Raw genomic sequence first — 27632 nt, 5'->3', positions numbered from 1 at the left:
GCTTTATCCAATAGGGGTTTTAGAGATGGATATGCCCCATAAGTTATATGGCTACTTTGTTCTTGTCTCCCCTAGACTGGGAGCTGCCATTCCTCTCATTCCTTCCCTATCAGTCGAGGGATGAATTAGAGATTAATGTCCACCTAGACATAAAGCAGATATACTTTCTATAGAAAACAAGGCCTGAGAATGTCATTTCCTGGAACTCCCAAATCTTAGGTATTAATCAACAACTATATCAAAGAATACATCGAAGCCCATGTTTCTGTGCTAAGTACCTAAATAATTATTCATTACGCTGCCTCAGCCTCAGAGCTTTATCCTCAGATAAAAATCAAACAAAAAGCAAACCAAAACGCTCATTGGGGCCACCTTCAGCCATCTTGCGTGTATTATTATTATTTTAGGACTAATCTGTTTAATAAAAATAGCTGTGTCTCTAGCCCCCTCCCCAGCATCCTGGGCTCCCTACCCCCTTTTAATAATAATCTCAAAGAAAAAAATTGACATTGTTAATTGGCAACAGCAATCACAAAGTCAAAATCACTTGAAAGAATCCCAGTATCTCAGAAATAGCACCTCAGCAGTTTGACCAATAAGTAGTTGTGTGACACCGAGAAAGTCAGTCAAACTCTCTGGCTCTCAGTTGCTTCCTGGGTCAGCTAAGGAGATTGGATTAATGGTCTACAAATTTCTTTTTAGCTCTAAAGTGCCTCTGGTTTCACCTGGTGCCTTAGCTGAGATGGAGTGGTAGAGCCTCCTGGGGGCCTTTGATGCAGAGGAAGAAGAACAGTGGAAGAGTCTTGCTGTGAAGAGAGCTTTCAGTGTTCCAGCGCTCACTCATTCAGTCTCAGCCCAGGACATCCATTTAAATGAAAAGTTATTACAACGGAGGGAGACATAGTCCCTGAGCCTACAGAGAAGACCCTTCATGTTCAACTTCTTGCTCTAAGACGGAATTACCGTACAAGGTAGGTAATATGGTGCCAGGGGATGTCATTGACTGAATGTAAGAGGCTCTGAATCGTTGCGTGTCTAGGGTGAGTCCCTTTTCCCCTCTGAGCCTCAGTTTCTGCCTCTGTAAAAAGGAGAGGATAAAGTTTTGTTGTTTTGTTTGCATTCACGTTCTGCAGTTCCATGAAGTACCACTTGGGGTCCAGAGTGAGCCGTGGGAAGGAGCCCTTTGTGATGTGATGTTGCACCCATAGCAGTATGTCTTCCAGGCTCTCTATCACTTTCTTATTTTCTCATCAGATTTCTGTCACTGGAGTTTTATGTTAGAGGATAAAATTCCACCTAGTTAGGGTCTAGACCATTGTTTACCTGCCTAGGCTTTTACGTATAAATCATGGATTATCTTGTAACCCTTGATGCCAGGGTGCGGGTTTTATTTGGGGACATGCTGGAGGGAAAAGGAGGTAATTAACTACCAACGAACGCTTTCTCTCAGGGAAGGGGGGAAAAAGAAAGCAGAGAGAATGTAAATATGAGGAAGTCTGAACTAGTCATAGCTATGATTTATTGAGAGCTTCCTATTTGCCAGGTAAATCTAAGTGTTTTCTATATTCTATCTCATATCTAATTCTTATAACAACCATTTCAAATGTGAATTGTGACCCATTCCAAGCAAATGAGCTGTTTCCAAGGACACATGAGATGTGGATGATAGAGCTAAGAATTGGCTGCCAACTGCAACACTCACTCTTATAACCACTACTCTAGACTGATCCATGAGAAGAGTGAAAGGTAGCTTCAGAGGCCCATGAACCTGGAACTATTCCCTCAATATGAAAAGATGAAGTCAAACGTTTTAGCAAGAAGTTGATTTAATTCAGTTGCATCGTATTGGCAGTTTTGCTCAATGCCATGACATTATTGCATGTGGGTCAGGACCTAGAATGATTCCTGATAGTCCTCACAGTGCCCTACATTCTGCTGTTGGAAAAGCACTGAGCAAATAGAAGAGGGGTGGGATAAGTGGCTGGGGAAAGAGCAGGGGCCCCAGCACACACATCATGGTAGGGACTCTGCAGTTTTTTTTTTTTTCTCCCTGTGGGAACCAGCAAGACATCAGTAGAGATGTTGTGTTGAGATGTTGTGTTTTTCCTTTTGTGAGGATGGGCGTAAGAGACACAATCTGACTGTTTTTTTGTTTTTTGTTTTTTGAGGGCCACATCCACGGCATGTGGTTGTTCCCAGGCTAGGGGTCGAATCGGAGCTACAACTGCAGGTCTGCGCCACAGCCACAGTAATGCAGGATCCGAGCCTCACCTGTGACCTGCACCACAGCACAGGGCACTACTGGATCCTTAACCTACTGAGCAAGGCCAGGGACGGAACCTGTGTCTTCATGGATACTAGTTGGGTTCCTTAGTACTGAGCCACAACAGGATCTCCCTGACTGATCTTTTTAGAGGATCTTGCCGATTCTACTATCTGGAGAATAAACCTTAGGAGAGAAGAGTGGAAGCAGGGAGAGCAGTAGTAATCCAGCCATGAGCTAACGGTGGCTTGGACTACATTAAATAGACATGAAAGGTACATGGGAATGCATTACTTTTTATGAAACCTGGGTGTTACTTTTCTCTCTTAAAAGTTGGCTTTCTTTACCTCTGGGGGCAATTACAACATTTGATTTTACTTATTTTATGATTAATTCCATTGCCCATGTATAAGAGGCTCCAGGAACTCCCCCTGGAGTTAATAAGCCTTCCTATCCCATCCCCTAATTTTGTTGACTACTAGAAGAAAATGGAGTGACCGTCTCTGTCCTGTTTCAGCCCTCACTGCGTCGAGACTCGGATGCCTATTCTGGGCTGTGAGTTATATAGATACATTTCTTCACCCAAGGATCATCAGGCCCTCTTGTAAGAATATTGCGGCATGAGAGATGGAACCAATAGCCAAGGCTAGGTTTCCCTTTGAACCACACGAGGGAGGGTACTGTAGTATTTTGATCTTCACTAGAAAAATGTCATTCACGTGTGCTCTTTCTGGTCCTGATTTGCCCTTCCTCCTCAGGCGTATCTCCTACTCATGTTGGGGGAAGCTTTCCTTTCCTTTCTGGATACGCCTGGGTTTTAGCCTTGACTCAGCCATTCACCTGTCGTGTGTCTTCGGGCGAGTAACATAACCTCTCTGAGTCATGGTTCCTCATCTATCAGTTCACCACCTCACAGTGGCGCAGGAAGATTTAAATGAGGGATGACTGTACCGTGCTTACTGCCGTCCAGCATGCAGGAGAAGCTGAACAGAGTGCAGCAGGATCTGCTGTTGTGGTTGATGGGCTGACAGTGAAAATGGTGAATGCCAGTTACCCACACGCTCAGTTTCCTCCAGGCCCCCAGACTGGTTCACAGCCTCTTTGGGTTGCTTTTGATGCCTTCCTTGTTTCCATTCCCCAGCACCAGCAAGGGAGCCTCATCTCGTTTCATCTTTCCTGCTCAGTTGTTCTTCCTGACTGCCCCCTCCCATTTTTTTATACCTTTCATTGTCCCATTTCTTCTTCAGTTCTTGAGTTTTCTCTGTCTCATTTTATAAATGTGCCATTTAGGAGTTCTGGTTGTGGCTCAATGGTAATGAATCTGACTAGTATCCATGAGGCCTCACTCAGTGGGTTAAGGATCTGATGTTGCCATGAGCTGTGATGTAAGTTGCAGAGGAGGCCTGGATCCTGTGTTGCTGTGGCGGTGGTGTAGGCCGGCAGCTATAGTAGCTCCAATTCCACCCCTGGCCTGAGAACTTCCATATGTTACATGTGTGGCCCTAAAAAAGAAGCATAAAAAAAAAAAGCAAAGAAAAAGGTGCCATTTAATTGCATGAAGTTGCAAGTTTCCTGAGAGTGAGAGCCGTCTGTCTTCTTTCATACTTGCTGAATTGCCTAGGCACTTGAAGTTACTTAATAAAACATTCGTTCAAATAATTGAATTAAAATAAATCCTCACCTCTAGCTGACACAAGTATTTGCCAGTAGTAGGAAAACCAGGAAATAGAAACAAGCAAACTATATGTCCCCATATGTTACATTTGAACTATTGTTGAACTATATTCTCAACAACTTCTGGATGTTCACTTTGGTATCAGGTATCAAAAATTTCAAAAAACGTGTGTAAAAATTCATGAAGCTGTGGGATTGGGTGAAATCATAAGGCCAAAAATAATTCAGAAAGTTATATAGTTCATAGAAAGAAAATGTTGAAGACACACTTTAGAAAAGGAGCAGTATCAATGAGATTGGCATTTCTGGAGAATAAAAGGAGAAAACAGATTCAGGAGTAGAAGTTCGCTTGACATTTTCTAGCACAAAGGACTGATGAGAATGGGATAACTGTTAGTCATTAAAATAGGTGGTTCCTGATGCTGATGATAGTAATTATTTTCTTCAGGGTGGTTTCCTTGAAACAACATGCTCATTGGAATAAAATGATCTGGTTCTTGTTCTGAGTCCATTTCTTACTGGGAGGCTGGGCTAACTTATAACCTCTCTGAGCCTCATTTTTTTACTTGTACTATGGGGATTGTAGGTTTCTTTTCTTTCATTTTTTTATACTTTTATTGAAGTAGAGTTGATTTACAAGGTTGTGGTAACTTATGCTGCATAACAAAGTGATTCCGTTTTACATGTACACACATCCATTCTCTTTCAGATTCTTTTCCCACATAGACTATCACAGAATATGGGGTAGAATTCCCTGTGCTGTACAGCAGGTCCCCTTAGGCCATTCATTCCATATACCATAGTGTGCGTATTGCCAATCCCAAACCCCCAATCTCTCCCTCTCCCCCATCTGTCTCCTTCAGTAACCATCAGTTTGTTTTTAAAGTCTGTAAGTCTGTTTCTGTTTTGTAAATAAGTTCATTTGTATCCTTTTTTTTTTTTTTAAAAAGATTCCATGTATAAGTGCTATGAGGATGTTTGTCTTTCACTGTCTAACTTCACTTAGTCTGATAATTTCTAGGTCCATCCTTGATGCTACAAATGCCATTGTTTCATTCTTTTTTATGGCTGAGTAATATTCTATTGGATCATAAGGTTTTTTTTGTGAGGTTGATGGGATCATGTCTTGCCTAGGATGGACTAGTGAGCATTGAATGGGCAAACATTTACTATATTAGGAAACAAAAAATTAGTATGTGAGGTATGATGTGTGAAAGAATTCCATACATAGGCAAGTGCTAAGTAAACACGAAGGGTTGGTGTAATGATTGTGTTTTGTCACAGGTCTCTTCCCTTAGATCCATCTTCATCAAGTGCAAACCATGGCCAGTACAAAGAATGTGACTGAGTTAATTTTCACTGGTCTTTTTGAGGATCCAGAGGTGCAGAGGGTGTGCTTTGTAGTGTTTCTTCCTGTGTACCTGGCCACAGTGGTGGGCAATGGCCTCATTGTTCTGACGGTCAAAGTCAGTCAGAATCTGCATTCCCCCATGTACTTCTTCCTGAGTTACCTGTCCCTGGTGGAGATCAGCTACTCCTCTACTGTTGCCCCCAAGTTCATCGCAGACTTGCTTTCCAAGGTTAAGACCATCTCCCTGGAGGGCTGTGTGGCTCAGATATTCTTCTTCCACTTCTTTGGCGTTGCTGAGATCTTCTTGCTTGTGGTGATGGCCTATGACCGCTATGTGGCCATCTGCAAACCCCTTCATTATATGAACATTATGAGCCATCAACTGTGTCACCGTCTGGTGGCTGGTTCCTTTCTTGGGGGCTTTGTTCATTCTATCATTCAGATTCTCATCACCATCCAGTTGCCTTTCTGTGGTCCCAATGTGATTGACCACTACTTCTGTGATCTCCAGCCATTATTCAAGCTCGCCTGCACTGACACCTCTGTGGAGGGGCTTATTGTCTTGGCCAACAGTGGATTAATTGCTCTGTGCTCTTTTCTCATCCTGGTGACCTCCTATATCGTCATCCTGGTCAACTTGAGGAACCATTCTGCAGAGGGAAGACGCAAAGCCTTCTCCACCTGTGCCTCTCACATCACAGTGGTCTTGTTGTTCTTTGGACCTGCCATCTTCCTCTACATGAGACCCTCCTCCACCTTCACTGAGGACAAACTGGTGGCTGTGTTCTACACAGTGGTCACCCCCATGCTGAACCCCATCATCTACACACTCAGAAACGCAGAGGTGAAAATTGCCATGAGGAGGTTGTGGGACAAAAAGGAAAACTCAGGGATGGAGTGAAAACAGGAAGCAATAAAATGTATCTCATTATTCCCTGCTCTTGAAATGAGTTTTGATTTTAGTGAGATGTTCATGAATGACAGAAACAAATGTAAAGGCTTGATGGTACTGCTGCTGTGATTCTCCTTAGCAACCAAAGACTCCCTGGTAATCTGGTGTAATGTTCCAAGGACAGAGGTCAGATCGGCTTCGTGAGAGCCAACAATATCATGGGATTTGGAAATATTAAGAATCAAACTAAGTGCAAATGCAGAGGAAAACATTTTGACAGTGTTTCATAGGTTAAATCACTTATTCCTATGATTTCCTTCCTTCCTTCCTGCCTCCCTCCCTCCCTCCGAGTCCTTTTCTTGTCATGTCTATTAGTGTGTCTTGTAAGCTGGTGTGTGTTTACATTATTGTTCCATCTCTCAGAAAATCCTTTTGCCCAACTGACCCTTAGCATTGCGGAAAATAGAGCGAATATCATAGAATTTGCCCCTGTTGACTCTGGGATTACACAGACTGTCTTTTCATTTGGCTTCCATCCCTCTAGCTTTCCCTGAGGGTCAGGGAAACAATGCAGGATGCTTCCTTGCAAAAGGATGGGGCATCACAGTATGCTGTAGACCTTAAGGGCTTCCCCCTTTCCCCTCAGGTGCTAGTTGAGCATATAGGTGAATAGCGGTTTTAAAGGCACCAGGAAATTGTCCGTATTTCCCTTGTCCCCACTAGTCATGGCCATGGATGACCATTAATAATCCCTGAGAAAATACCACTCTTGCAATGACTTTACCACACTTTTCCACATGACAAACTTTAAGACTCAGGTTACAGTCGCTTCCCTTATGAGTCCTTCTCTCATCTTCTTCCTCCTTGGGTTGAACTTGTGTCTCCTATTATTCATGGTTATTTCTACATGGTTTTGTCACTGCCCTTATCACTTTGATTGTATAAGTTCATATGATCTCCTCTCTCACTAGACTGTAAGTTTTCAAGGACAGGACTACCCACTGTCCTTTCTTTACTGTTCTAAATATTATGCATTTAGCTGATGCTTTGTCAGAGCTTGTTGAATAAACAAACTTTTAGGTTCATGGGCAATCCTTTCTACATCACATTTTATAGTTTTTTTTTTTTTTTTTTTTTTTTTTTTTAGGGCTGCACTTGCAGCAAATGGAGATTCCCAGGCTAGGGGGTGAATCGGAGCGGTAGCTGCTGGTCTACACCACAGCCACAGCAACACAGGATCTGAGCTGCATCTATGACATGCACCACAGCTCACAGCAATGCCAGATCCTTAACCCACTGAGCAAGGCCAGGGATCGAACCCACAACCTCGTGGTTACCATCTGGATTTTTTTCTGCTGTGCCACAACGGGAACTCCAGATTTTATAGATTTTTTTTTTTAAATCAACGTGTCTTATGGTGAGGAGCATATCTCTTTCTGCTAAAATTTGAAGAGCTCAGGCTCTGAAATTCATCAGGCTCTTCCAGTAGTCCTTCTCTCACATCTCATGATCCAAATACTTCACTCCACACCCTCTTTGCATAAGTACAAGAAGATTAACAGTAGTGTGAACTTCCTAGTGTAATGAATAGTAAAATAGATAATATACATAAAGTTTTTAGAAAAGAACCTGGTATGCAGTTGTACCATGGACTCAATAAATACTAACTGTCATAATTATCATCATAATTAGTGCTGGTCCTTAATTTCGTGTGTGTGATGACTACATGCCTATTCACTAATTGGACTTCTTCCTGTCTCAGGGAGCTGCTCAGTATGGTCCTTGATTCCATCCTAAAAAAGTTTTAGGCATTTGAAGGCAGTCCAGTCATTTTGTTTTGAGGCTTCTTTGGGCTAAACATTCTCTGTTGCTTGATTACTTTTGAGTGTCTATCACAGTAGCTGGCACATTGTAGGTGTTCAATAAATAGTTGTTAAGTAGAGGTTGACTGTTACATGGCCTCTTTATCTTTTATGCCGAATGTTTCATATTTTGTTAATGTATGTTTTAAATCATTTAGTTTCTGAACTAAACTCAGTGGAGCTACCCTCCCTTTCTCTGGATGCCTTGAGTGTATCATAGCAGACTAGGACTTTAGGATGTAGAATATGATAGAAGCCTCTTATTCATGTACATATTTGTTTTCCTCCCTGAGAGCTACAGAAAGATCATCCGTGCACTCTTAGTCATTGGATAATCATGGATGGATAGTACGGATAATATCTACTCTAATGGGATTGTCAATTTTCTAAAGGATTACCTTACCTACTGAGGGTAGGTCTATTGAGGGCTAATTACTCACTTTGTTTTTGTATCACTGGAAAAACCATAGGAAACAAAGGAAAGCAACTTTTCAATTGTTTTAAGAGTTGGATGTTGTGAAATTTAGAAAATGTCTACTCAATTCACAGAAGCAATAACAGTCTAATTATTACCACTTACCACTGGCAACCATGTTGTTACTTCCTAGTTGTTGATTCTGCCACAGCATCAAGAAAGAAAAAAAACCAAAATGAATTTTTTTTGGACAATGAATATAAAATAACTTCATTAATGACACATAGGTAGAGGGCTACATCCTACTCTGCATATACAATTTTGTATTTTTTTTCACATGTTCGGTATAGGTTTGACTGCAGGTGATAGAAATAAAAGACAACTTATGAAAGAGAAGTATAGAAGTCAAAGTCCAGCACTTTTAGGAGGTCCAACAATATTATCAGAAATTCACAGTCAGCCATCTTCAGCATGTAGATTCAACCTCATGACCTTAAAGACTTCTGATACTACATATGAAAGCTGTCCAGTAGAACTTATGTTATCCTGGAAATTTTCCATATCTGTGAGGTCCAATGTGATAGTGTCTGTTGAGCTGTAGAAATATGGTTAGGGAGATAAAAGAACTGAATTTTAAATTTTATTGAATTTTAATAAGTTCAGTTTAAAAATATATATTAGACAGCACAACTCTAGTATTTCATCTATATTCTAGGTGGCCATAGAGAGGAAATGGAGAGGATAAACCAATCACTTTCTTTTTAAGGAAATGTTTCAAAAGTGCCACACAACCCTTTTTCTTTCATCTTATTCAAGAGATAAATGCCAAGTGGTCACCTTTAAGTATAAGGGAGGCTGGAAAGTATAATTGTTTATTCTGTGTGAAACTGTGTTCTATTAAAAAATCATTTTCTTTTGTTCTCATAAAGAGGGAAGGGAAAATGGATGTAAAATTGGCATATTGACTGAGGCATTCTATTATACATAACTTCTTTTGTAAGTAAAAAATTTTCAAAACTCATGGGATACAACAAAAGCAGTTTTCAGAGGGAAGTTCATAGCAATAAATGTCTACATCAAGAAACACGAAAGATCTCAGATGAGCAACCTAATCTTATACCTCAAGAAACTAAAAAAAGGAAGAACAAATGGAGCCCAGAGTTAGTAGAAGGAATGAAATAACAAAAAACAGAAATAAATAAATAGAGACTAAGAGAAGAGAAAAGATCATGAAATTAAGAGCTTTTTTTTTTTTTCCTCCGAAGGATAAACAAAACTGAAAATCCTTTAGCTAGACTCACCAAGAAAAGAAAGAAAGGATTCAAATAAATAAAATTAGAAATGAAAGGGAGGAGTTCCCGTGGTGGCGCAGTGGTTAATGAATCTGACTAGGAACCATGAGGTTGCGGGTTCGGTCCCTGCCCTTGCTCAGTGGGTTAACAATCTGGTGTTGCCATGAGCCGTGGTGTAGGTCACAGACGCGGCTTGGATCCTATGTTGCTGTGGCTCTGGCTTAGGCTGGGGGCTCCAGCTCCGCCGATTGGACCCCTAGTCTGGGAACCTCCATATGCCGTGGGAGCGGCCCAAAGAAATAGCAAAAAAAAAAGACAAAAAAAAAAAGAAAGAAAGGGAGATGTTAAAACAATATAACACAAATACAAAGATTCATAATAGATTGCTATAAACAGTTATATGGTAACAAATTGGGCAATCTAGAAGAAATGGATAAATTCTAAGAAGCATACAACATAACAGACTGAATCATGAAGAACCAGGAAACCTGAAAAAATGGATTACTAGTAAGAAGGCTAAATTAGTCATCAAAAAGTTTCTCAGACAACCAAAAATCCAGGACCAGATGGTTCACTGGTGAATTCTACCAAACATTTGAAAAAATGTTAGTACCAATATTACTCAAATTCTTCCAAAGCATAGAATGGAGGGGAACACTTCCAAACTCATTTTATGAGGTCAGCATTATCTTGATATCAAAATTAGACAGGATGTTACAAGAAAAGAAATTATAGATCACTATCGCTGATGGACCTGGACACAGAAATCCTCAGCTAAATATTAGCAAACGGAATTAGATAACATATTAAAGGAATCAGGCATCATAATCAAGTAGGGTTTATTCCAGAGATGCAAGCATGGTTCAACATCCACAAATCAATCAAAGCAATATACCATGTTAACAAAATGAAGGATAAAAATCATACGATCATTTTAAGAGATGCACAAAAAGCACTGACAACTTCAACTTCACTTTATAACAACTCTCAACAAAGCAGGCATGGGGGAATGTACCTCAACATAATAAAGGCCATATATGAAGAAACCTACTAGTAACATCGTAATCAATGGTGAAAAACTGAAAGCCTTTCCTTGAATATCAGAAACAAGACAAGGAAGTGCACTCTTACTACTTTTATTCAATATAATATTGGAAGTCCTAGCCACATCAATTGCGCAAGAAAAAGAAATAAAAATAAGCCAAGTTGGAAAGGAAGATGTAAAACCGTCACTATTTGCAGATAACATGAAATTATACATGGAAAACCTAAAGACTCCATCACAAAAATGTTACAACCAATAAACAAATTCAGTGAAGTTGTGGTATACAAAATCAGTATACAAATTCTGTTGTGTTTCTGTACAGTAATAATGAATTATCCAAAAGAGAAATTAAGAAAATAATCCCATGTATAGTTGCATCAAAAAGAATGAAAGATCTTGGTATAAATTTTAGCAAGGAGGTGAAGGATCTGTGTGCTGAAAGCTATAACACATTACTGAAAGAAATTAAAAACTATAGAAATAAATGGAAAGATATACTGTGCTTAGGATTTGGAAGAATTAATATTGTTAAAATACCCATACTACTTCAAGCAATCTCAGACCAATGCAATCTCTATCAAAATTCCAATAGCCTTCTTAATAGAAATAGAACAAACAATCCTAAAATTTGTAAGGAACACAAGAGATCCTGAATAGCAGAAGAAGACTTAAGAAAGAACAAATCTGGAGACATTATAATCTGTGACTTCAAACTATATTGCATAGCCGTAATAATCAAAACAGTATGGCATTTGCATAAAAATAGACACAAATCAATGGAACAGAATAGAGAGCTTGGAAATAAACCCACACATATAGGGTCAATTAATTTACAACAAAGGTGTCAAGACTATATAATGGAGAAAGGACAGTCTCTTCAATAAATGGTTTGGGAAAACTGTACAGCCACATGCAAAATAATGAAACTAGAATACTCTTATACCAGAAACAAAAATTAATTCAAAATGGATTAAAGACTTGAATGTAAGATCTGAAACTATAAAACTCCTCGAAGAAAACGTGGGGGAAGACTCCTTGACATCAATCTTGACAAATACTGGATTTGACACTAAAAGGAGAGGCAACAGAAACAAAAATAAGTAAGTACATCTACATTAAACTAAAAAGCCTCGAGTTCCCGTTGTGGCTCAGTGGTTAACGAATCCGACTAGGAACCATGAGGTTGGGGGTTCGATCGCTGGCCTTGCTCAGTGGGTTAGGGATCTGGTGTTGCCATGAGCTGTGGTGAAGGTTGAAGACGTGGCTTGGATCCCATGTTGCTGTGGCTCTGGTGTAGGCCGGCAGCTGCAGCTCCGATTAGACCCCTAGCCCGGGAACCTCCACATGCCGTGGGAGTGGCCCAAGAAATGGCAAAAAGACAAAAAACAAAACAAAACAAAAAATGCAAAAAATTATAAAAAACCCAAGACAACTAAAAAGCCTCTGCACAGCAAGGAAACCATAAAGAAAAAGGCATCCCATTGAATGGGAGAAAATGTATGCAGGTCATATGTCTGATAAAGAGTTAATTCCAGAGTTCCTGTTGTGGCTCAGCAGGTTAAGAACCTGACGTAGTGTCTACGAGGATGTGGGTTCAATCCCTGGCCTCGTTCAGTGGCTTTAGGATCCAGTGTTGCCACAAGCCATGGCATAGGTCACAGATACAGCTAGGGTCCCGAGTTGCTGTGGCTGTGGTGTAGGCTGGCAGCTGCAGCTCTGATTTGACCCCTACCTAGCCCAGGATCTTCCATATGCCACAGGTATGGCCCTAAAAAAAAAAAAAGTTAATCCCCAAATACATAAAGAACTCTTACACGTCAACAGCAAACCCCCAAACAGATTAAAATGGGCAGATGATCTGATTAGACATTTTTTCAAAGACATGCAGGTGGCCAGCAGGTACATGAAAGGATCCTCAACATCACCAATCATCAGGGAAAAGCAAATCAAAACCACAGTGAGATACCACCTCAGACCTTTTAGAATGGCTATTTTCAAAATGACAAGAAAAAACAAGGTAGCAGTGATGTGGAGAGAAGTGAACCCTTGTACACTGTTGGTGCTAATGTAAATTGTTATGGCCATTATAGAAAACAGTATAAGGGCTCCTCAAAAAATTAAAACTTAAAACTGCCACATGATCCAGCAGTTTCATTTGTGGGAATTTATCAGAAGGAAACAGAGACATTAACTCAAGAAGATATATACGTCATAATGCTCATTGCAGCGATATTCACAATAAGACGTGGAAGCAACCCAAGTGTCTGTTGAGGATGAGTGGATATGCTAAATGGTATCAGTGTGACAGAGAAGGACAAATGTATGATTTCACTTACATGTGGAATCTAAAACAGGGAGTTCCCATTGTGGCTCAGTGGTAACAAACCCGACTACTATCCATGTGGACTCGATCCCTGGCCTGGCTCAGTGTGTTAAGGATCTGGCATGGTGGTGAACTGTGGTGTAGGTTACAGATGTGGCTTGAATCCTGTGTTGCTGTGACTGTGGCGCGGGCCAGCAGCTGCAGCTCCGTTTCGACCTGGGAACTTCCATATGCTGTGGGTATGGCCCTAAAAAGATTTAAAAAAAGACCAACAAAAAGAACTCATAGATACAGAGAATAGCTTGGCTGTTTCCAGAGGCAGTGGGAAGAGGGCAGGTAAAATGGATGGAGGGGGTCAAAAGATACAAACTTCCAGTTATAAAATAAATAAGTCATGGGGTGTAATGCAGCATGGTGACTGTGGTTAACAGGACTGTATTGTATATTTGAAAGTTGCTAAGAGAGTAACTTTTAAAAGTGGTCCTGGAGTTCCCACCGTGGTGCAGTGGTTAATGAATGCGACTAGGAATCATGAGGTTGCAGGTTCGATCACTGCCCTTGCTCAGTGGGTTAGGGATCTGGTGTTGCCGTGAGCTGTGGTGTAGGTTGCAGACGCGGCTTGGATCCCACGTTGCTGTGGCTCTGGTGTAGGCCGGCGGCTGCAGCTTCGATTAGACCCCTAGCCTGGGAACCTCCATATGCCTCGGGAGCGGCCCAAGAAATGGCAAAGAGACAAAAAAAAAAAAAAATAAAAATAAAAAAAATAAAAGTGGTCCTGACAAAAAAATTAAAACTATGTGTCGTGATGGGTGTTAACTAGACTTACTGTGGTGATCATTTCACAGTGTGTACAAAAATCATATTATGTTGGACCTCTAAAACTAATATAATGTTATATATCAGTTGTATCTCAATAAAAAACAACAACTCCCTTAATTTTTTTTTCTATAAAGGTGATTTGTAATGGATTGGTACTATCATAGCAATCAATTGTAGAATAATTTTCTTAATCATTCAACTATTTCAGGGTTTTTAGGTTCATTTAATACTTTATTCGACAAGACTTGGGCATTTTTTTTTTTTTTCATGTGCTTGGGATATAGAGCTGTACATAAGACAGACGGTACCTGCCTTCATGGAGCTTACATTCTAGGTAAACATTCTGTTTCGGAAGCTTCTGAAGTTAGGTCAGCATTGCCAACGGGATGTTTGGTGATGATGGAAATGCTCGGTATCTGTGCTCACATACGGCAGAACCTTGCCATGCGGCTGCCTAACATTTGAAATGTGCCTAGTCTGACCGAAAAGCGGGTTAATTTTATTCAATTCTAGTTCACTTAAAATTAAATACACGTGTCTGCTGGCTACTAAACTGGATATCAGAGGTATACAGACCTTCAGCGTTTACTTGTGCTACCAACTTGTAGTTATTCCTCTGGATCGGGAAAAATTGCTCCTGTGCCCCAACACCCTGGTTCCTCTGCGGTTGAGTCCTTTTACTTATTTATTTAATTTATTTATTGTGTCTTTTTAGGGCCACACCTGCGGCATAGGGAGGTTCCCAGGCTAGGGGTTGAATTGGAGCTGTAGCCGCTGGCCTATGCCACAGCTACAGCAACGCAGGATCCAAGGCATGGCTGCGACCTGCACCACAGCTCCTGACAATGTCAGATCCTTAACCCACTGAGCGAGGCTGGGGATTGAACCTTCGTCCTCATGGATACTAGTCAGATTTGTTTCCGCTGAGCCACGATGGGAACTCCTGTGGTTGAGTGCTCTTCATCTCATCTCTCAGTAATTAGCTCTTCTAACTCACCCTCCTCGGTCATAAGCTCACCGCCACATGCCCCCACAGAGGTGCCAGGGTGAGTGGAAGGAAGGGGCACTGGCAGCAAGTCATGCGCTGTGCTCAGCTAGCCCTTCCCCTTGGCGTCTCAACCCGGGGTTCAGGAATGAACTGTGCCTGGCGGATCTGCTGTCTCACGATGAATGACTTCCTGGAATGAAGCAGCGTTAGACCTGGCTGGCCGTTCCTTCCATGAGACAATATCCTCACTTCATTTCCATGCCAGCATCTCTCCTAGTTCTCTTCTGATCACATTAATCATGCTGCATTTCTCTTGTTGGTTCTTGTTTCTCCATTTTCTTGGAGGATATCATAGGGCTTGGTTCTCAAACTAATCCTGTTTTCGTCTCTAGAAATCTCATTGAGTCTCATGGCTTTAAGTAACGGGTTCATGGTTTATGACTCAAACTTAGAGCTCAACCTGGACTTTTTTTTTTTTAACCTGAACTTTGATTCGTATATTCAGCTGTCACGTCAATATCTCTGTTGGTGTCATGAAAAGCAACTTTGCTTAACACATCCAAATCTATACTCTGAATTTTCCTGCTCCCATGCTTTTTCCTCCAGGAATTCCAGACTCAGTAATGGTCACTCCATTTTCATTGTTCCAGTCTACCTTGGAGGTATCCTGGAATTCTCGCTTCCTCTTTCTCCACTCAGTCAAAACATCAGCAAATCTTGTTAACTCTACCTTCACAACACAGAACCTGACCACTTCCTAAAACCTTCAACGCTACCATCCTGGCAAAGACATCAAGCCCCTATTGACTGGATTATTGTGGTGTTAACCTAGCTGGTTTCCTTATATTTCCCAGTTCCCCTTTATTCTCACGATAGCAGACAGAAATATGGGCAAGAGCTGGCCTTTCCTTACTACTGTAATAAAATAATAACTACCAGCAGCCTCTATTCTCCTGAACCTGTTTTATTTTTCTTCATAGGGCTTATTACTGTCTAACTTGCATATCAAGTTTTATTTGCTTATTTATTTATTTTTCAACTTCCATTGTCTTGGTGGGAACATGAAGGATGTAACTTCCTTGAGTTAGGGACTTTGTTTTTCCACTGCCAAATCTTTAACACCTAGAAGAGGGCTTGGCATGTTAAGGACACACTGCTGTTTGTTGAATGAATGTATGAATGAATGGATGGATGAATGGATGGATGGATGGATGGATGACATCTCTTTCTGAGGAGATTCTGACTGTATTCCATTATTACTAACCCTGTCATTATTGATGGAGAGGCGGCCACACAGGGAGTCTAAGTGGCTTATACAGAAGTGTTAGAATTGGAAGGTACAATGGAGATAGTCTAGCTCAGCTCTATCATTTTTATGTAGAAGTGAAAACAGGAGAGTGAGAGGCAGAGAGGTAAAATGACATGGCTTAAGTTAGATCGTTAATTAACTTCTGAACCAGAGCTCGCGTCCAGATGTCCTGGCTCCCTGTCCAGTTCTCTTTCTTTCTTATTAGTTTTCCTTTTAATTCTCAGCAGTCCATTCTGGAAAAATGTTCCCCTTTTGTTTTTCCTTTCACATTCTTCTCTCACTCTCTCGTTATTGTGTGCAAACTTTATGGAAATCTCGCTAAGCTAATTGAAAAGATTTTGAACCTTTCCTAAGTCCAGGTGTCACTGATGAAGTTTCACCCAAGAGGAAAGAAATTCCATGGGGAAGTTGTTCCCTTGATTTTACTGTGTAGCTTAATTTATTCAAGCGTCTTAACTTATTCAAGGATCTGTGCATTTAGTTACAGTCCTTGGAATTTCAGTGGGTGGAAAGGTTTTCTCCATGAAAGTCAGAATTTTAAAATCTCTTGAGTGTGCCACTTTCTGTGGCATTTCTTTATTTTCTAGAGATTATACATCCAATTATCAACCCAGATCCAGATCTCCTGAATTGCACCCTCCCCCCTTTTTTTGGTGGTTCATCTTAGGTAGCATCTACTTTGTTTTCTGAAAGCTCCTAGGAACATTGGCGATTTGTCCCTGGGGACAGGTCTGATCCTTGAGTTGCAGTAGCCAGTCATCACTATCCATCTGATGCCTGGGTAGCCACCACTACCCAGTCATCAGTGTTGAAAGAGCACTGATCTGCCTTGGTAACCTGGCCAATAGCTAGTGTGTGGCTTGGGACTCCAGTTAACCTCTCCCTTTATTCATCTCATCTATAAATTAAGGAGGTTGGATGAAAATGTCTCCAAATCTTTTCAGTGCCAGTCGGAGTGGCTTAGCTGAGTGTGACCTGAATTTGTTCAGGGGAAACGCCAGTGAAAAATCAGAGCTGGGTTGTGATATTAGTCAAGGTACCTTTCTTGTCAGGGACCAGGATTCACAGGGAAGAATTCAGTTCCCCATCCTATTGTAGTTTCTCCAGATCAGATGGTCTCCTTGAGTAATAATCTATTCCAGCAGCGTGGCTAACTTCACGCTGAATTGGAAGGCATTTGAGATCCATCTGATTCCATTCTTTGTTCTAAGGCAGAGCTAACCACACCGGATTGTTGGAAGGTAGGTGATCTCGCTGGAAGTAAAATGCAGGGTCTCTAAGCAGCCATAGGATGGCTCTGAAAGCCATCAAGAGTCAGTTCCTCTCATAAAGCCACAAGTGTTCATTTGTTAAATGAGCTGGTTGGGTTTGAGGCTTTTTTTTTTTTTTTTTTTTTTTTTTTTTGGTGGGGCGTAATACATTCAGTTTAATTAATACATTTTTATTGTGGCAAATTATATAACACATAAAATTTTTTGAATTAAAGTCCTAAACAGATTTTGGAATTCTGTGAGATACCAAGTGGGAGCATATGGCTGGGATGGAGGTTCCATTCCTTCATGTGAGATCAGTCATGTTGGCACAAGAAGCTTTCTGTTAGGTTTTCTCTGGCCGTCGTCTCCCTTCTATCATGATGCTTTGGTCCAGAGTCCAGTAAGTTACAGGAGGTAGAGTCACAAAGCTCGAAGGCTGATTTAGGCTTTCCTATGCTGGTCGCATTCCCCAACCCCCCCGCCCCATGCTTCTAGGTGAGGCACCATTGTGGGGACAGAGGGGGTGTTTCTTACCAACTCTGTGGGTGAGATGGTGGAATGGCTGCAAAGTGAGGTAGCAGAAAGAGGAATAAACACTGAAAGGTGAGATGACAGGAAAGGAAACGTTTTCAAGCAGAATGGCTATCAGTGTATTCCTTCTCTTAGGGCTGAAGCCTGGAAGAATGGAACCCTTCGTGGTTCTTATCTCTGAGGGATCTCTGAGATTGGCCCTAGAATATTTTCCTTCATTTCTCTAGTGAATCCAAAAAGACTGAGTTCATACTCGTACAAGAAATATTTGTATGTGTTGGTGGAAACATATACCTTGGACTTCTTACAGAGGGGAATATTTAATTTGAACTCTTCACTTCTGTGTTAGGTACCTAGAAATTGTACCAGGTAGTGGTTAAAGAGCGTAGGATCTGTGGTAAAACCGCTGGGGTTGAAATCCTGGCTCCACTGCTGTGTAACCTTAGGCCAGTTAATTCACTATATTGTGGTTTGTTTTTTCCTCATTTGTAGAAAAGGGGTGATAATAATAATGATACCCAGGTCACAGGTTTGTTCTGGGAATTGACTTAATGGATATAGAACAAACAAAACCAAACAGAAACACCATAGACACAGAGAAAAACCTGGTGGTTGTCAGCAGGGAAGGGTGTGTGGGGATGGATGCAATAGATGAATGGGGATTGTGAGGTACAAACTTCCAGCTATAAAGTAAAGTAAAGAAGTAAATAAAGTAAAAATAAAGCCAAGTCAGAAGCATGTAATGTAGCGGGGTGGGGGGATGTGCTTGGGTCATGGGATGGAAATCCTGTGAAATTGGATTATGATCATTATACAACTACAGATGTGATAAATTCATTTGGGTAACTAAAAAATAAATAAGGCAAAAAAGCATGTAATGTATAGATAAGGAAAATAACCAATAATATTGGAACAACTTTGTACAGTGACTGACTGTAACCAGTCTTATTGTGGTGATCAGTGATCATTTTACAATGCATAAAAATACTGCATCACTATGTTATATACCAGAAACTAATGTAATATTATATGTTAACTACAACTCAAAAAAAAATCTGTATGATGTCTTGTATCATGGAAATACTTGCTATTATTAACCAAAATGCAATTAGTGATAAAAATTCAAGAAAACGATTAAAAAGCATTTTGAATACTAGGATAGTGTATTCCTTGGTAGAGTAGTAGAAACAGTACATAATTATAAAGAATCTTTAATTGCTAAAAAAGAAGTATGGCAAACTACTGCAAGAACACGAAGAAAGATATTATTCCTATAGTAGTGGGATTATTCATGTATTCTAGAAAGAAGGGAGCACTTAGCACAGAGAAGGGAGAAAGGACATTTGGGATTAGGAAATAGCTGTATAATGTTCATTTGGGGGATGACAATAAGGTTGCAAAAATAGGCAATAGCCAGTTAAGAAGGACCTGGAATCCATCCTAAGAATATTATGATTTATTCTGTGGGCAATGGAGAGAGGCTGCTAAAGTTTAGGCAGGGAAGTAACATGATCAGATTTACATGTAAGAATAACCACCAAAGGATTTTCAGAGCTCAGAGATGAGAATATACATATGTCTGGAGTCTTAAAGGCAAGCTTCCTTCCGTGAACAGGACTGGAATTGGTAGGTATGTAGGGTGGGAAGGGATAAGGAGAGGCATTTCTGGTGAAGAGAGGCTCTGGGGAGAGAATGAGCAGAGTGGGCTTGTGGAATGGGGAGAGGACCCTGAGTTGAAGTTTAGTAGGTAAGAGGGTGAGAGTTGAGGCGGCTCCATCTGTGAAAGTCTTTAAAAATAGGTCAGAGGGGTTCAGGGTTTCCCTGGGTAATCCCAAGCAGAGAAGGATCTAAAGAAAGATGGGCCAGGAAACCTTTTCTGGCTGCAGTGTGCGGGATGGATGGGGTGGGAAGTTGTGGGGACTAAGAGGCCTTGGAAATTAGGCATCAGCTGACAGCATGTGAGAGGGTGGTAGCAGCAAGACTGGAGAGAACGTGCACATAGGGAGAGATGTTTTAAAGGGACAATTAGTGGGATGTGGTGATGACTGGTTATGGGAGTGAAAGGGAGGCATAAATCAAATACAACAACAAGGCTGGGAACCTGGGCATCTTGGAGGCTGACAGCAGCATCATCCAAGTGTCTTCTAGGTCATGCCTGCCTTTAGGAGTCTGGTTACTCTGAAGTTTAGTCTTATCAGTTTCAACCTGTCCAACTCTTTTCCTTGGGTTTGTGATTGAGGATAGGGTCAAAGGAGATTCTGGGGGGCATTTCACAATCTTACCTTCTCACCATTCAGCTACTCGATTTGCTGAGATGGTCCCAGATAGTCTTAATGATTCTCTTCCTAGTGCCCACGACATGGCTTTTTTTGGAAAGTGCACTGCACTAAGGTGCACGTAGCAAAATGGCTTGTGTTTGGTCACGTGTATCAGTGTCGCTTCTATACTGCATGTGCTTTCCTGAAGACTTTAGCTCTTGGGTAGGCAATTTATTTTTGTTTCCATAAATGGCTGATCCCTTTTATACCCCGTGCAGATGAAGTTTAGAGTAATTATATAAACTACAAAGAAAAATTTCACTGGATTTTGGTTGAAGTTGCATACATTTGTAGACAAATTTAGGGATAGTTGAAGTTACGATGTTAAATTTTCTTATTTAAATGTAATTTGTGGGAATTTTGTGGGGATAGATTGATTTTCCCTTTTATACATATGTATTTTCTTGTGGTCTTGTAGTAGTTTCATGGTTTTTGCTACATAACTATATTATGTTTAAAAAACTTTTCTTGGCTATTGTAAAGGGCATATTTTCAGTTCTGTTTTCTAGTAATTGTTATTTTGAACTTTCTTACTGTGCTAGTGGTCTTCTTTCCTTCTTTCTTTCTTTTCTTTCCTTTGCTTCCTTCCTTCTCTTTTTTTCCTAGGTTTCTATCTTAGGAGCTTGAGCTTGTAAGAAACAGAAACCTATTACACCAGCTTTAGCAAAGAGGAGAATTTATTTGAGGAATAAGGGGCACCCTTGGCACTCAAGTATACAGGGACTGAATCAGGGATGGAAAGGTCAGGGATCGAGGATACTTTCTGCATCTCTGAGATGCTATAGTCTTTTCCTCTATTTTTCTTGCTCTAGAATACTAGTTTCTCATTTTTTTTCAGGTTTGGTGTCTTTATTTAACCTTAACATTTTTCTCTAATGAAAGTTGTATATATATTTAATACTTTCAACTTGATGTTTTGATAGTCATGTACATAATGAAATGATTACTAACAGTTAAGCCAACTAACGTATTTATCTTCTAAGACAGTTGCCTTTTTAAAAAATTTTTCTTGTGAGAACACCTGTAATTTGTTCTCTTAGGAAATTTCAACCTTCACCGCAAGCCCTGGCTTAAGGAATTCTGACACGTGCTGCTTTGTTTCCATCTGTCTACATACTGGCTTTTGTTTCCTCTGTTGACTCGGGTCCTTGTTGCTTAGGTGCATTTTGACTTTTCCAAAAGCGTATTTCTTGAAAATTTCAGCATGAAATCAGGGATACGGGGAAAAACAATGGGTGAATTTAGAAAAGAGAATTAAGGTGTTCACACCATTTCTTCCTTATTTCTCACGGATCAAACATGGTGACAAAATGCCTAATAGGTCACCTCAATCTAGAGAGTATTGTTTTGAATCCTGTGGCATTGTTAGCTTGAGGTGGTGCTGTGATCTGCGTTTCTTCTGTTTAGTCTGGGGATCTGTTGATGTGGAGGATGTGCTCAGGGAGTAACTCACAGAGAAACCCTCACTCTCGTTACCGGACACTTTGCTTCCGAATCCCAACCTGGAATAGGGAGAAGCAGGCTGGTCAGCCCTAACAGTGCTCTCAGAGGACAACCTCTGTGAGTTCAGAGCTGCCCAGAGTGTGAGCAGTGGGGCACGAGTTGTGACAGTGACAGTGAAATGATGGAGGCAAACTAGTAAGTTGATTCTCTCCAGAGTGTTCAAGCATTTGTTGTATGAACATCGTTTTTATTTTTTATTTTTTTATTCCTCAATGAATTTATTACATTTGTAGTTGTACAATGATCATCACAATCCACTTTTATAGGATTTCCATCCCACAACCCCAGCACATCTCTCCACCCCCCAAAGTGTCTCCTTTGGAGACCATAAGTTTTTCAGAGTCTGTGAGTCAGTATCTGTTCTGCAAAGTTCATTCTGTCCTTTTTTCAGATTCCAGATGTCAGTGAAAGCATCTGATGTTGGTATCTCATTGACTGACTGACTTCACTTAGCATGATAATTCCCAGGTTCATCCATGTTGCTAAAAAATGCCGGTATTTCATTCCTTTTAATGGCTGAGTGATATTCCATTGTGTATATGTACCTCATCTTCTTGATCCACTCCTCCGTCAATGGGTATTTAGGTTGTTTCCATGCCTTGGCTATTGAAAAGAGTGCTGTAGTGAACATTGGAGTACATGAGTCTTTGTGAATCATGGTTTTCTCTGGATAGATGCCCAGGAGTGGGATTGCTGAACATCATTATTGAAGCTGTAAGACGTGTGAAGCGATCTGACCTGAGTAGGCTGAGGGCTGGCAGAATGGAGTGAAGAGGACAGGACAGAGCACCTCTTGGAAAGGGGAGCAGTATCCCTGGGAAGATGACTCCCTGAGGCAGAGATGAAGAAAAGGAGGAGTTCAGGAGAAGCGTGTTCTGGGAAGTCCCCGAGAAGAGAAAGCATGAAAAATGTTATGATGATAATAAAGATAGAGGCTCTGAACTTGAATGGCTCTCTAAATTTAGAATAGCTTGTGGTAGGTTAGAAAGAACCCCGACTGAAGTTAGAAAGTCTGGTTGTGAGTCTCAGAATTTTCTACTTTCTGTGTGTTCCTGGGTAAATAACCATTTCTCTGAACCTTCATTTTTTAATATACAAACTGTTGTTAGCATGGTCGTGTTAATTAATTAAAGGTCTTTTTAAGGCTGCACACGCAGCATATGGAGGTTCCCAGGCTAGGGGTCTAATCGGAGCTGTAGCTTCTGGCCTACACCACAGCCACAGCAATGCCAGAACCCAGCGTGTCTGCAACTACACCACAGCATGTGGCAATGCCAGATCCTTAACCCACTGAGCGAGGCCAGGGATTGAAACCGCATCCTCATGGATACTAGTCAGATTTGTTACAATTGAGCCATGGCAGAAACTCCCTGTGGTCATATTTAAAGCTGAATGAGTATGCATTGGCTAAATGAATGAGTTTTTGATAAATTTCTATTGTAAACTGGTTTACTGTCTAACTTGCTGTAAATGGGGTGAATTGGATACAATCAGTGTTTATGTTCTTGCAGGCCTCTGATTACCTCCTGTCCAGTACATGTGAATCACTTCCATGGCGCCTACAAATAATGTGACTGAGTTGATTATCACTGGTCTTTTTGAGGATCCAGAGGTGCAGAGGGTGTGCTTTGTAGTGTTTCTTCCTGTGTACCTGGCCACAGTGGTGGGCAATGGCCTCATTGTTCTGACGGTCAAAGTCAGTCAGAGTCTGCATTCCCCCATGTACTTCTTCCTGAGTTACCTGTCCCTGGTGGAGATCAGCTACTCCTCTACTGTTGCCCCCAAGTTCATCGCAGACTTGCTTTCCAAGGTTAAGACCATCTCCCTGGAGGGCTGTGTGGCTCAGATATTCTTCTTCCACTTCTTTGGCGTTACTGAGATCTTCTTGCTCACAGTAATGGCCTACGACCGCTATGTGGCCATCTGCAAACCCCTTCACTACACAGTCATCATGAGCCAGGCTGTGTGTCACCGTCTGGTGGCTGGTTCCTGGCTGGGGGGCTTTTTTCACTCCATGGTTCAGATTATTGTCACAGTCCGATTGCCCTTCTGTGGTCCCAATGTGATTGACCACTACTTCTGTGACCTCCACCCCTTATTCAAGCTCGCCTGCACTGACACCTCTGTGGAGGGGCTTGTTGTGTTGGCCAACAGTGGATTAATCTCTATCTTCTCCTTTCTCATCTTGGTGTCCTCCTATATTGTCATCCTGGTCAACTTGAGGAACCATTCTGCAGAGGGAAGGCGCAAAGCCCTCTCCACCTGTGCCTCTCACGTCACGGTGGTCGTGTTGTTCTTTGGACCTGCCATCTTCCTCTACATGAGACCCTCCTCCACCTTCACTGAGGACAAACTGGTGGCCGTGTTTTACACAGTGGTCACCCCCATGCTGAACCCCATCATCTACACCCTCAGAAATGCAGAGGTGAAAATCGCCATGAGGAGGTTGTGGGGCAGGAAAGTGAACTCGGGGGTGGAATAAAAATGAAAATATGAAGAAATTAGTATGCCTAGAGGGACCAAATATACATTCTGATTTTAGTGAACATCCAGAGAAGAGTGTTAACCTTTTCATGTTTTTTTGCAGTGGTTTTTTTGTTTTTTTTTAACACTGTGCTGGGATGATGAGTATTTAATTTTTCTTTTGCTTTAGGCACCACTAGGAAATACCAGCCTTCCCTAGTGCTTCCATGTTGCCATCATTAAAGCCAGGTTTCCCCACAGAATTCATGCTTGTAAATGATTTCCTATCTGATTGTTACCTTGTGTCTCAACTTTCTCTTCGTATATCCTCACTGTCACTAAAAGCAATAAAATATATAATTATGTAGGTACTCGAGATACTTGTGGCTCTTTAATGTCTATAAAGCCTATTTTATAAATGATGATTTAGGTTCCACTAATGAATTTACTGAATGGGTGAAGAAACTTCTTTGTAAAGGGGTAACTGGTGTGTTCCTGGGAATTCAAGCAAGCTTGACTGGCCACCCTCAGTGATGGAATAAAGGCATCCCTTTATCAGCCTACAGGGCCCCAAACTTGCTGGAAATTCCAAAGGACCCTGGCCCCTGTTCTGTTTAAGCCTTGACTCGTTCAGTCTGTTCAAGCCAACCCTCATGAAAAATGCTTCCAGGTAGGCTTCTCTTCATAACACCTTGACCAGTTTCCTTGGGTTGGAAAGACTCGCTTCTGAAAATTGGCTGTCCTCTGTGTATAGGGACTGCTTTGTAAGGTATGTACGCCTTTCTGTTTTGTACTATTGCTGTTTCCGGATGTGTATACCTTGGCGTCTACTTGAGGGCAGAGGACTGTTTACCTTTCGGCTCTGCCTCAGTGTCTAGCATGGTTTTATGCACACACTATGTTCTCAGCCAATAGTAGCTGGAGACATGGATACCAAATTAAACAAATTAATGGAATACAGAAGATACTCATCATATGGAACCTCTGGTCTCAAAGTCCATACACAGTGATGTGAAGCATGAAGAATGTCCTGTGATCTCAGCATCCAATCCTAGGCTTCAGTTCCTAGATTGCACTTTTCCAATTGTTTTCTTTGCATAGAAATGATGATTCCTTTCACGTTGCCTTGTAGAATCACTCCAATTAACAAAAAATCCGCATAACCATCTTTTATTGTTTTTTTGTTTTTTGATTTGGAGCTGTTCTTTATTTATATTAACTTTTCAGTCACATCAACACCTCCCATTGAGGTGCATATATCTTTTTATTTTTTAATTTTATTTCTATTAAATTATCGGTGATGTATAATTTTGTGCCAATTTCTGCCATACAGCAAAATGAACCAGTCACATATGTATATATGTATTACCTTTCTTTCTTTTTTGACTTTTAGGGCCTCACCCATTGTATATGGACCCCAGGCTAGGGGTCAGGTCAAATCGGAGCTGCAACTGCCAGCTTAGAGCCACAGCCACAGCAATGCCAGATCTGAACCATGTCTGGAACTTACATTGCAGCTCAAGGCAAAGCCGGATCCTTAAGCCACTGAGTGGGGCCAAGGATCCAACTCACGTCCTCATGGATACCAGTCAGGTTCATTCCCACTGAGCCACAATTGGAACTCCTACATTCCCTTTCTTATGTTATCTTCCATCATGGTCTGTCTATCCCAAGAGACTGGATATAGTTCCCTGTGCTATATAGTAGGACCTCATTGCTTATCCATTCTAAATATAATAGTTAATAGTTTGCGCTAAGTGCAAACTCCCAGTCCATTCCACTCTCTTTGCCCCCCACCCTTTGGCAACCATGAGTCTGTTTTCTGTGTCACAGTAATTATCTTAATGTTAATAAATACGCCACCATTGGAGAATCAGACTCATTAATAAGCCTGAGCAGTGGTGACAGGAGAAATACCATTTAAAGTCACCCTTTGGATGAGATTAATATAGAAATACCACTTTGTTAACATCCTGTATGGAGAATCTGAGATTATATTCCCATCCAGTGTACTTTTGGTGTCTCTTACACCACCGTGTTCCATGTGAGATAGGAGCAGGTAATGCTATATTGTATTGTATTTATTTATTTATTGATTTTTTCTAGGGCTGCATGTGTGGCATATGGAAGTTCCCAAGCTAGGGGTTGAATCAGAGCTGTAGCTGCCAGCCTGTGCCACAGCCACAGCCACGTTTGTGAGCTACACCATAGCTCATGGCAGCACCGGATCCTTAACCGACTGAGCAAGGCCAGAGATGGAACCTGCATGCTCATGGATACTAGTTGGGTTGGGTACCGCTGAGCCACCTTGGGAAATCGTGCCATGGTATTTTAGATAATCTCAGTCACAGCCCTTTCCTAGCTGTCCCTATTTTGGGAAATGCTGAAAATTCCTTCTCTTCTTTGGTAGTCCATAGTGCAAAGTGCACAGACTTCAAGGAGGAACACCTGAGCTCAAATTCTCACCCTGTCATCTTCTACCTGTACAATGTGGGATTCATTCCCTTTTTCTCTCGGTGTCTGCATGCTGTGGTTTGTGGAAGGATCATGGGACTTGGAGACAGAAGATTACATTTTGCTTTGTCCCTCCCTATCAGTGTAACCTTGCAGGAATCCTAGGAAGGCTTTTCTACTTCATTGGTGCCCTGGTCCCTTTAATAGGATTATAATATCTGAAATTCTGTAGTAGGAGCCTTAGTTCATGGGAGTAGGGCATTGGTAGAAGGGAGATGTCTCTGGGAGGTGATATACAGTAAAACTACTGTTAGCCATTAATATCTTCAACTGCATAACTTTACAAGACTCTTCCCTTTCTAGACAGTTGTTGTCTGGGCTCTGAAGTGTGGCTTCATCCACGTCCAACCCATTGCCTGCTTTTGTATGACCTATGAGCTAAGAATGATTTTCACATTTTTAAATGGCTGAAAAGAAGTAGAGTCGTATGTTGTAATACATGAAAATTATTTGTAATTCAAACTTCAGTGCCCATAAATAAGTTTTCATTGGACTATAGTCATGCTTATTATTTCACTTTTTACCTGTGGCAGTTTTTGTGTCAGAGTGGCATGGTTGAGTTAGATGTGACAGAGACCAGTATGGTCTGTAAAGCCTAAAATATTTACTATGTAACCTTTAGAGAGTTTTGCCAGCCCCTGGCTTAAGCCATAATACTGTTTATTGCTTACTCAGCAAGAAGCTTGGAGGTCACTGGTTCCCGTGTTGCTTTGTTATTTCTGTGATGCCTGAGCATTTGGTTGGTGCCCCTTCAATGATTTTGGCTGTCCCCTCATGGTTCCAAGATGTCTACCTCTACTCTAGGTATTATATGCTC

General features: G+C 41.2%; 4 protein-coding genes across 7 annotated transcripts in view; all 4 read left to right on the top strand.

The window, feature by feature from the left end:
- Nucleotides 888-27632, top strand: part of LOC100523167 (olfactory receptor 4X2-like) — a 72226-nt gene continuing 45481 nt past the window's right edge. The window contains exon 1 of the mRNA XM_003122788.3: nt 888-971. The gene's annotated coding sequence lies outside the window, so the exon portion shown is untranslated. The remainder of the gene's footprint in view (nt 972-27632) is intronic.
- The window catches only part of LOC100523717 (olfactory receptor 4S1), a 63933-nt gene continuing 37190 nt past the window's right edge, over nt 890-27632 (top strand). For 2 of the 4 annotated variants that reach the window (XM_021083055.1, XM_021083054.1), the window contains exon 1: nt 894-971. Coding sequence is in view for 2 of the 4 variants with exons in the window: in XM_005660904.2 (XP_005660961.1) it covers nt 5260-6189 (930 nt within the window). In the remaining 2 variants the exon portion in view is untranslated. Of the gene's footprint in view, nt 972-5221; nt 6678-27632 lie in introns of those variants that run through there. The other 2 variants (XM_005660904.2, XM_021083056.1) reach the window with 2 other exon arrangements.
- On the top strand, nt 892-24665 carry LOC100523534 (olfactory receptor 4B1-like). Its single transcript, XM_021083058.1, has 2 exons — nt 892-971; nt 23350-24665. Exon 2 carries the CDS (start codon nt 23391-23393, stop codon nt 24318-24320), a length of 930 nt encoding a protein of 309 aa, XP_020938717.1. The 5' UTR covers nt 892-971; nt 23350-23390; the 3' UTR covers nt 24321-24665.
- Nucleotides 900-27632, top strand: part of LOC100522784 (olfactory receptor 4X2-like) — a 115676-nt gene continuing 88943 nt past the window's right edge. The window contains exon 1 of the mRNA XM_003122786.3: nt 900-971. The gene's annotated coding sequence lies outside the window, so the exon portion shown is untranslated. The remainder of the gene's footprint in view (nt 972-27632) is intronic.

Source organism: Sus scrofa, chromosome 2 (genome assembly GCF_000003025.6).
Source record: "Sus scrofa isolate TJ Tabasco breed Duroc chromosome 2, Sscrofa11.1, whole genome shotgun sequence".
Lineage (NCBI taxonomy): Eukaryota > Metazoa > Chordata > Mammalia > Artiodactyla > Suidae > Sus > Sus scrofa.
The sequence above is the reverse complement of the archived record's forward strand: the minus strand, read 5'-3'. Positions and strand labels throughout refer to the sequence as shown.

What these genes read in the sequence shown, in the direction of transcription:
- LOC100523534 (XM_021083058.1), top strand. Translation starts at nt 23,391, where the DNA reads ATGGCGCCTACAAATAATGTGACTGAGTTGATTATCACTGGTCTTTTT.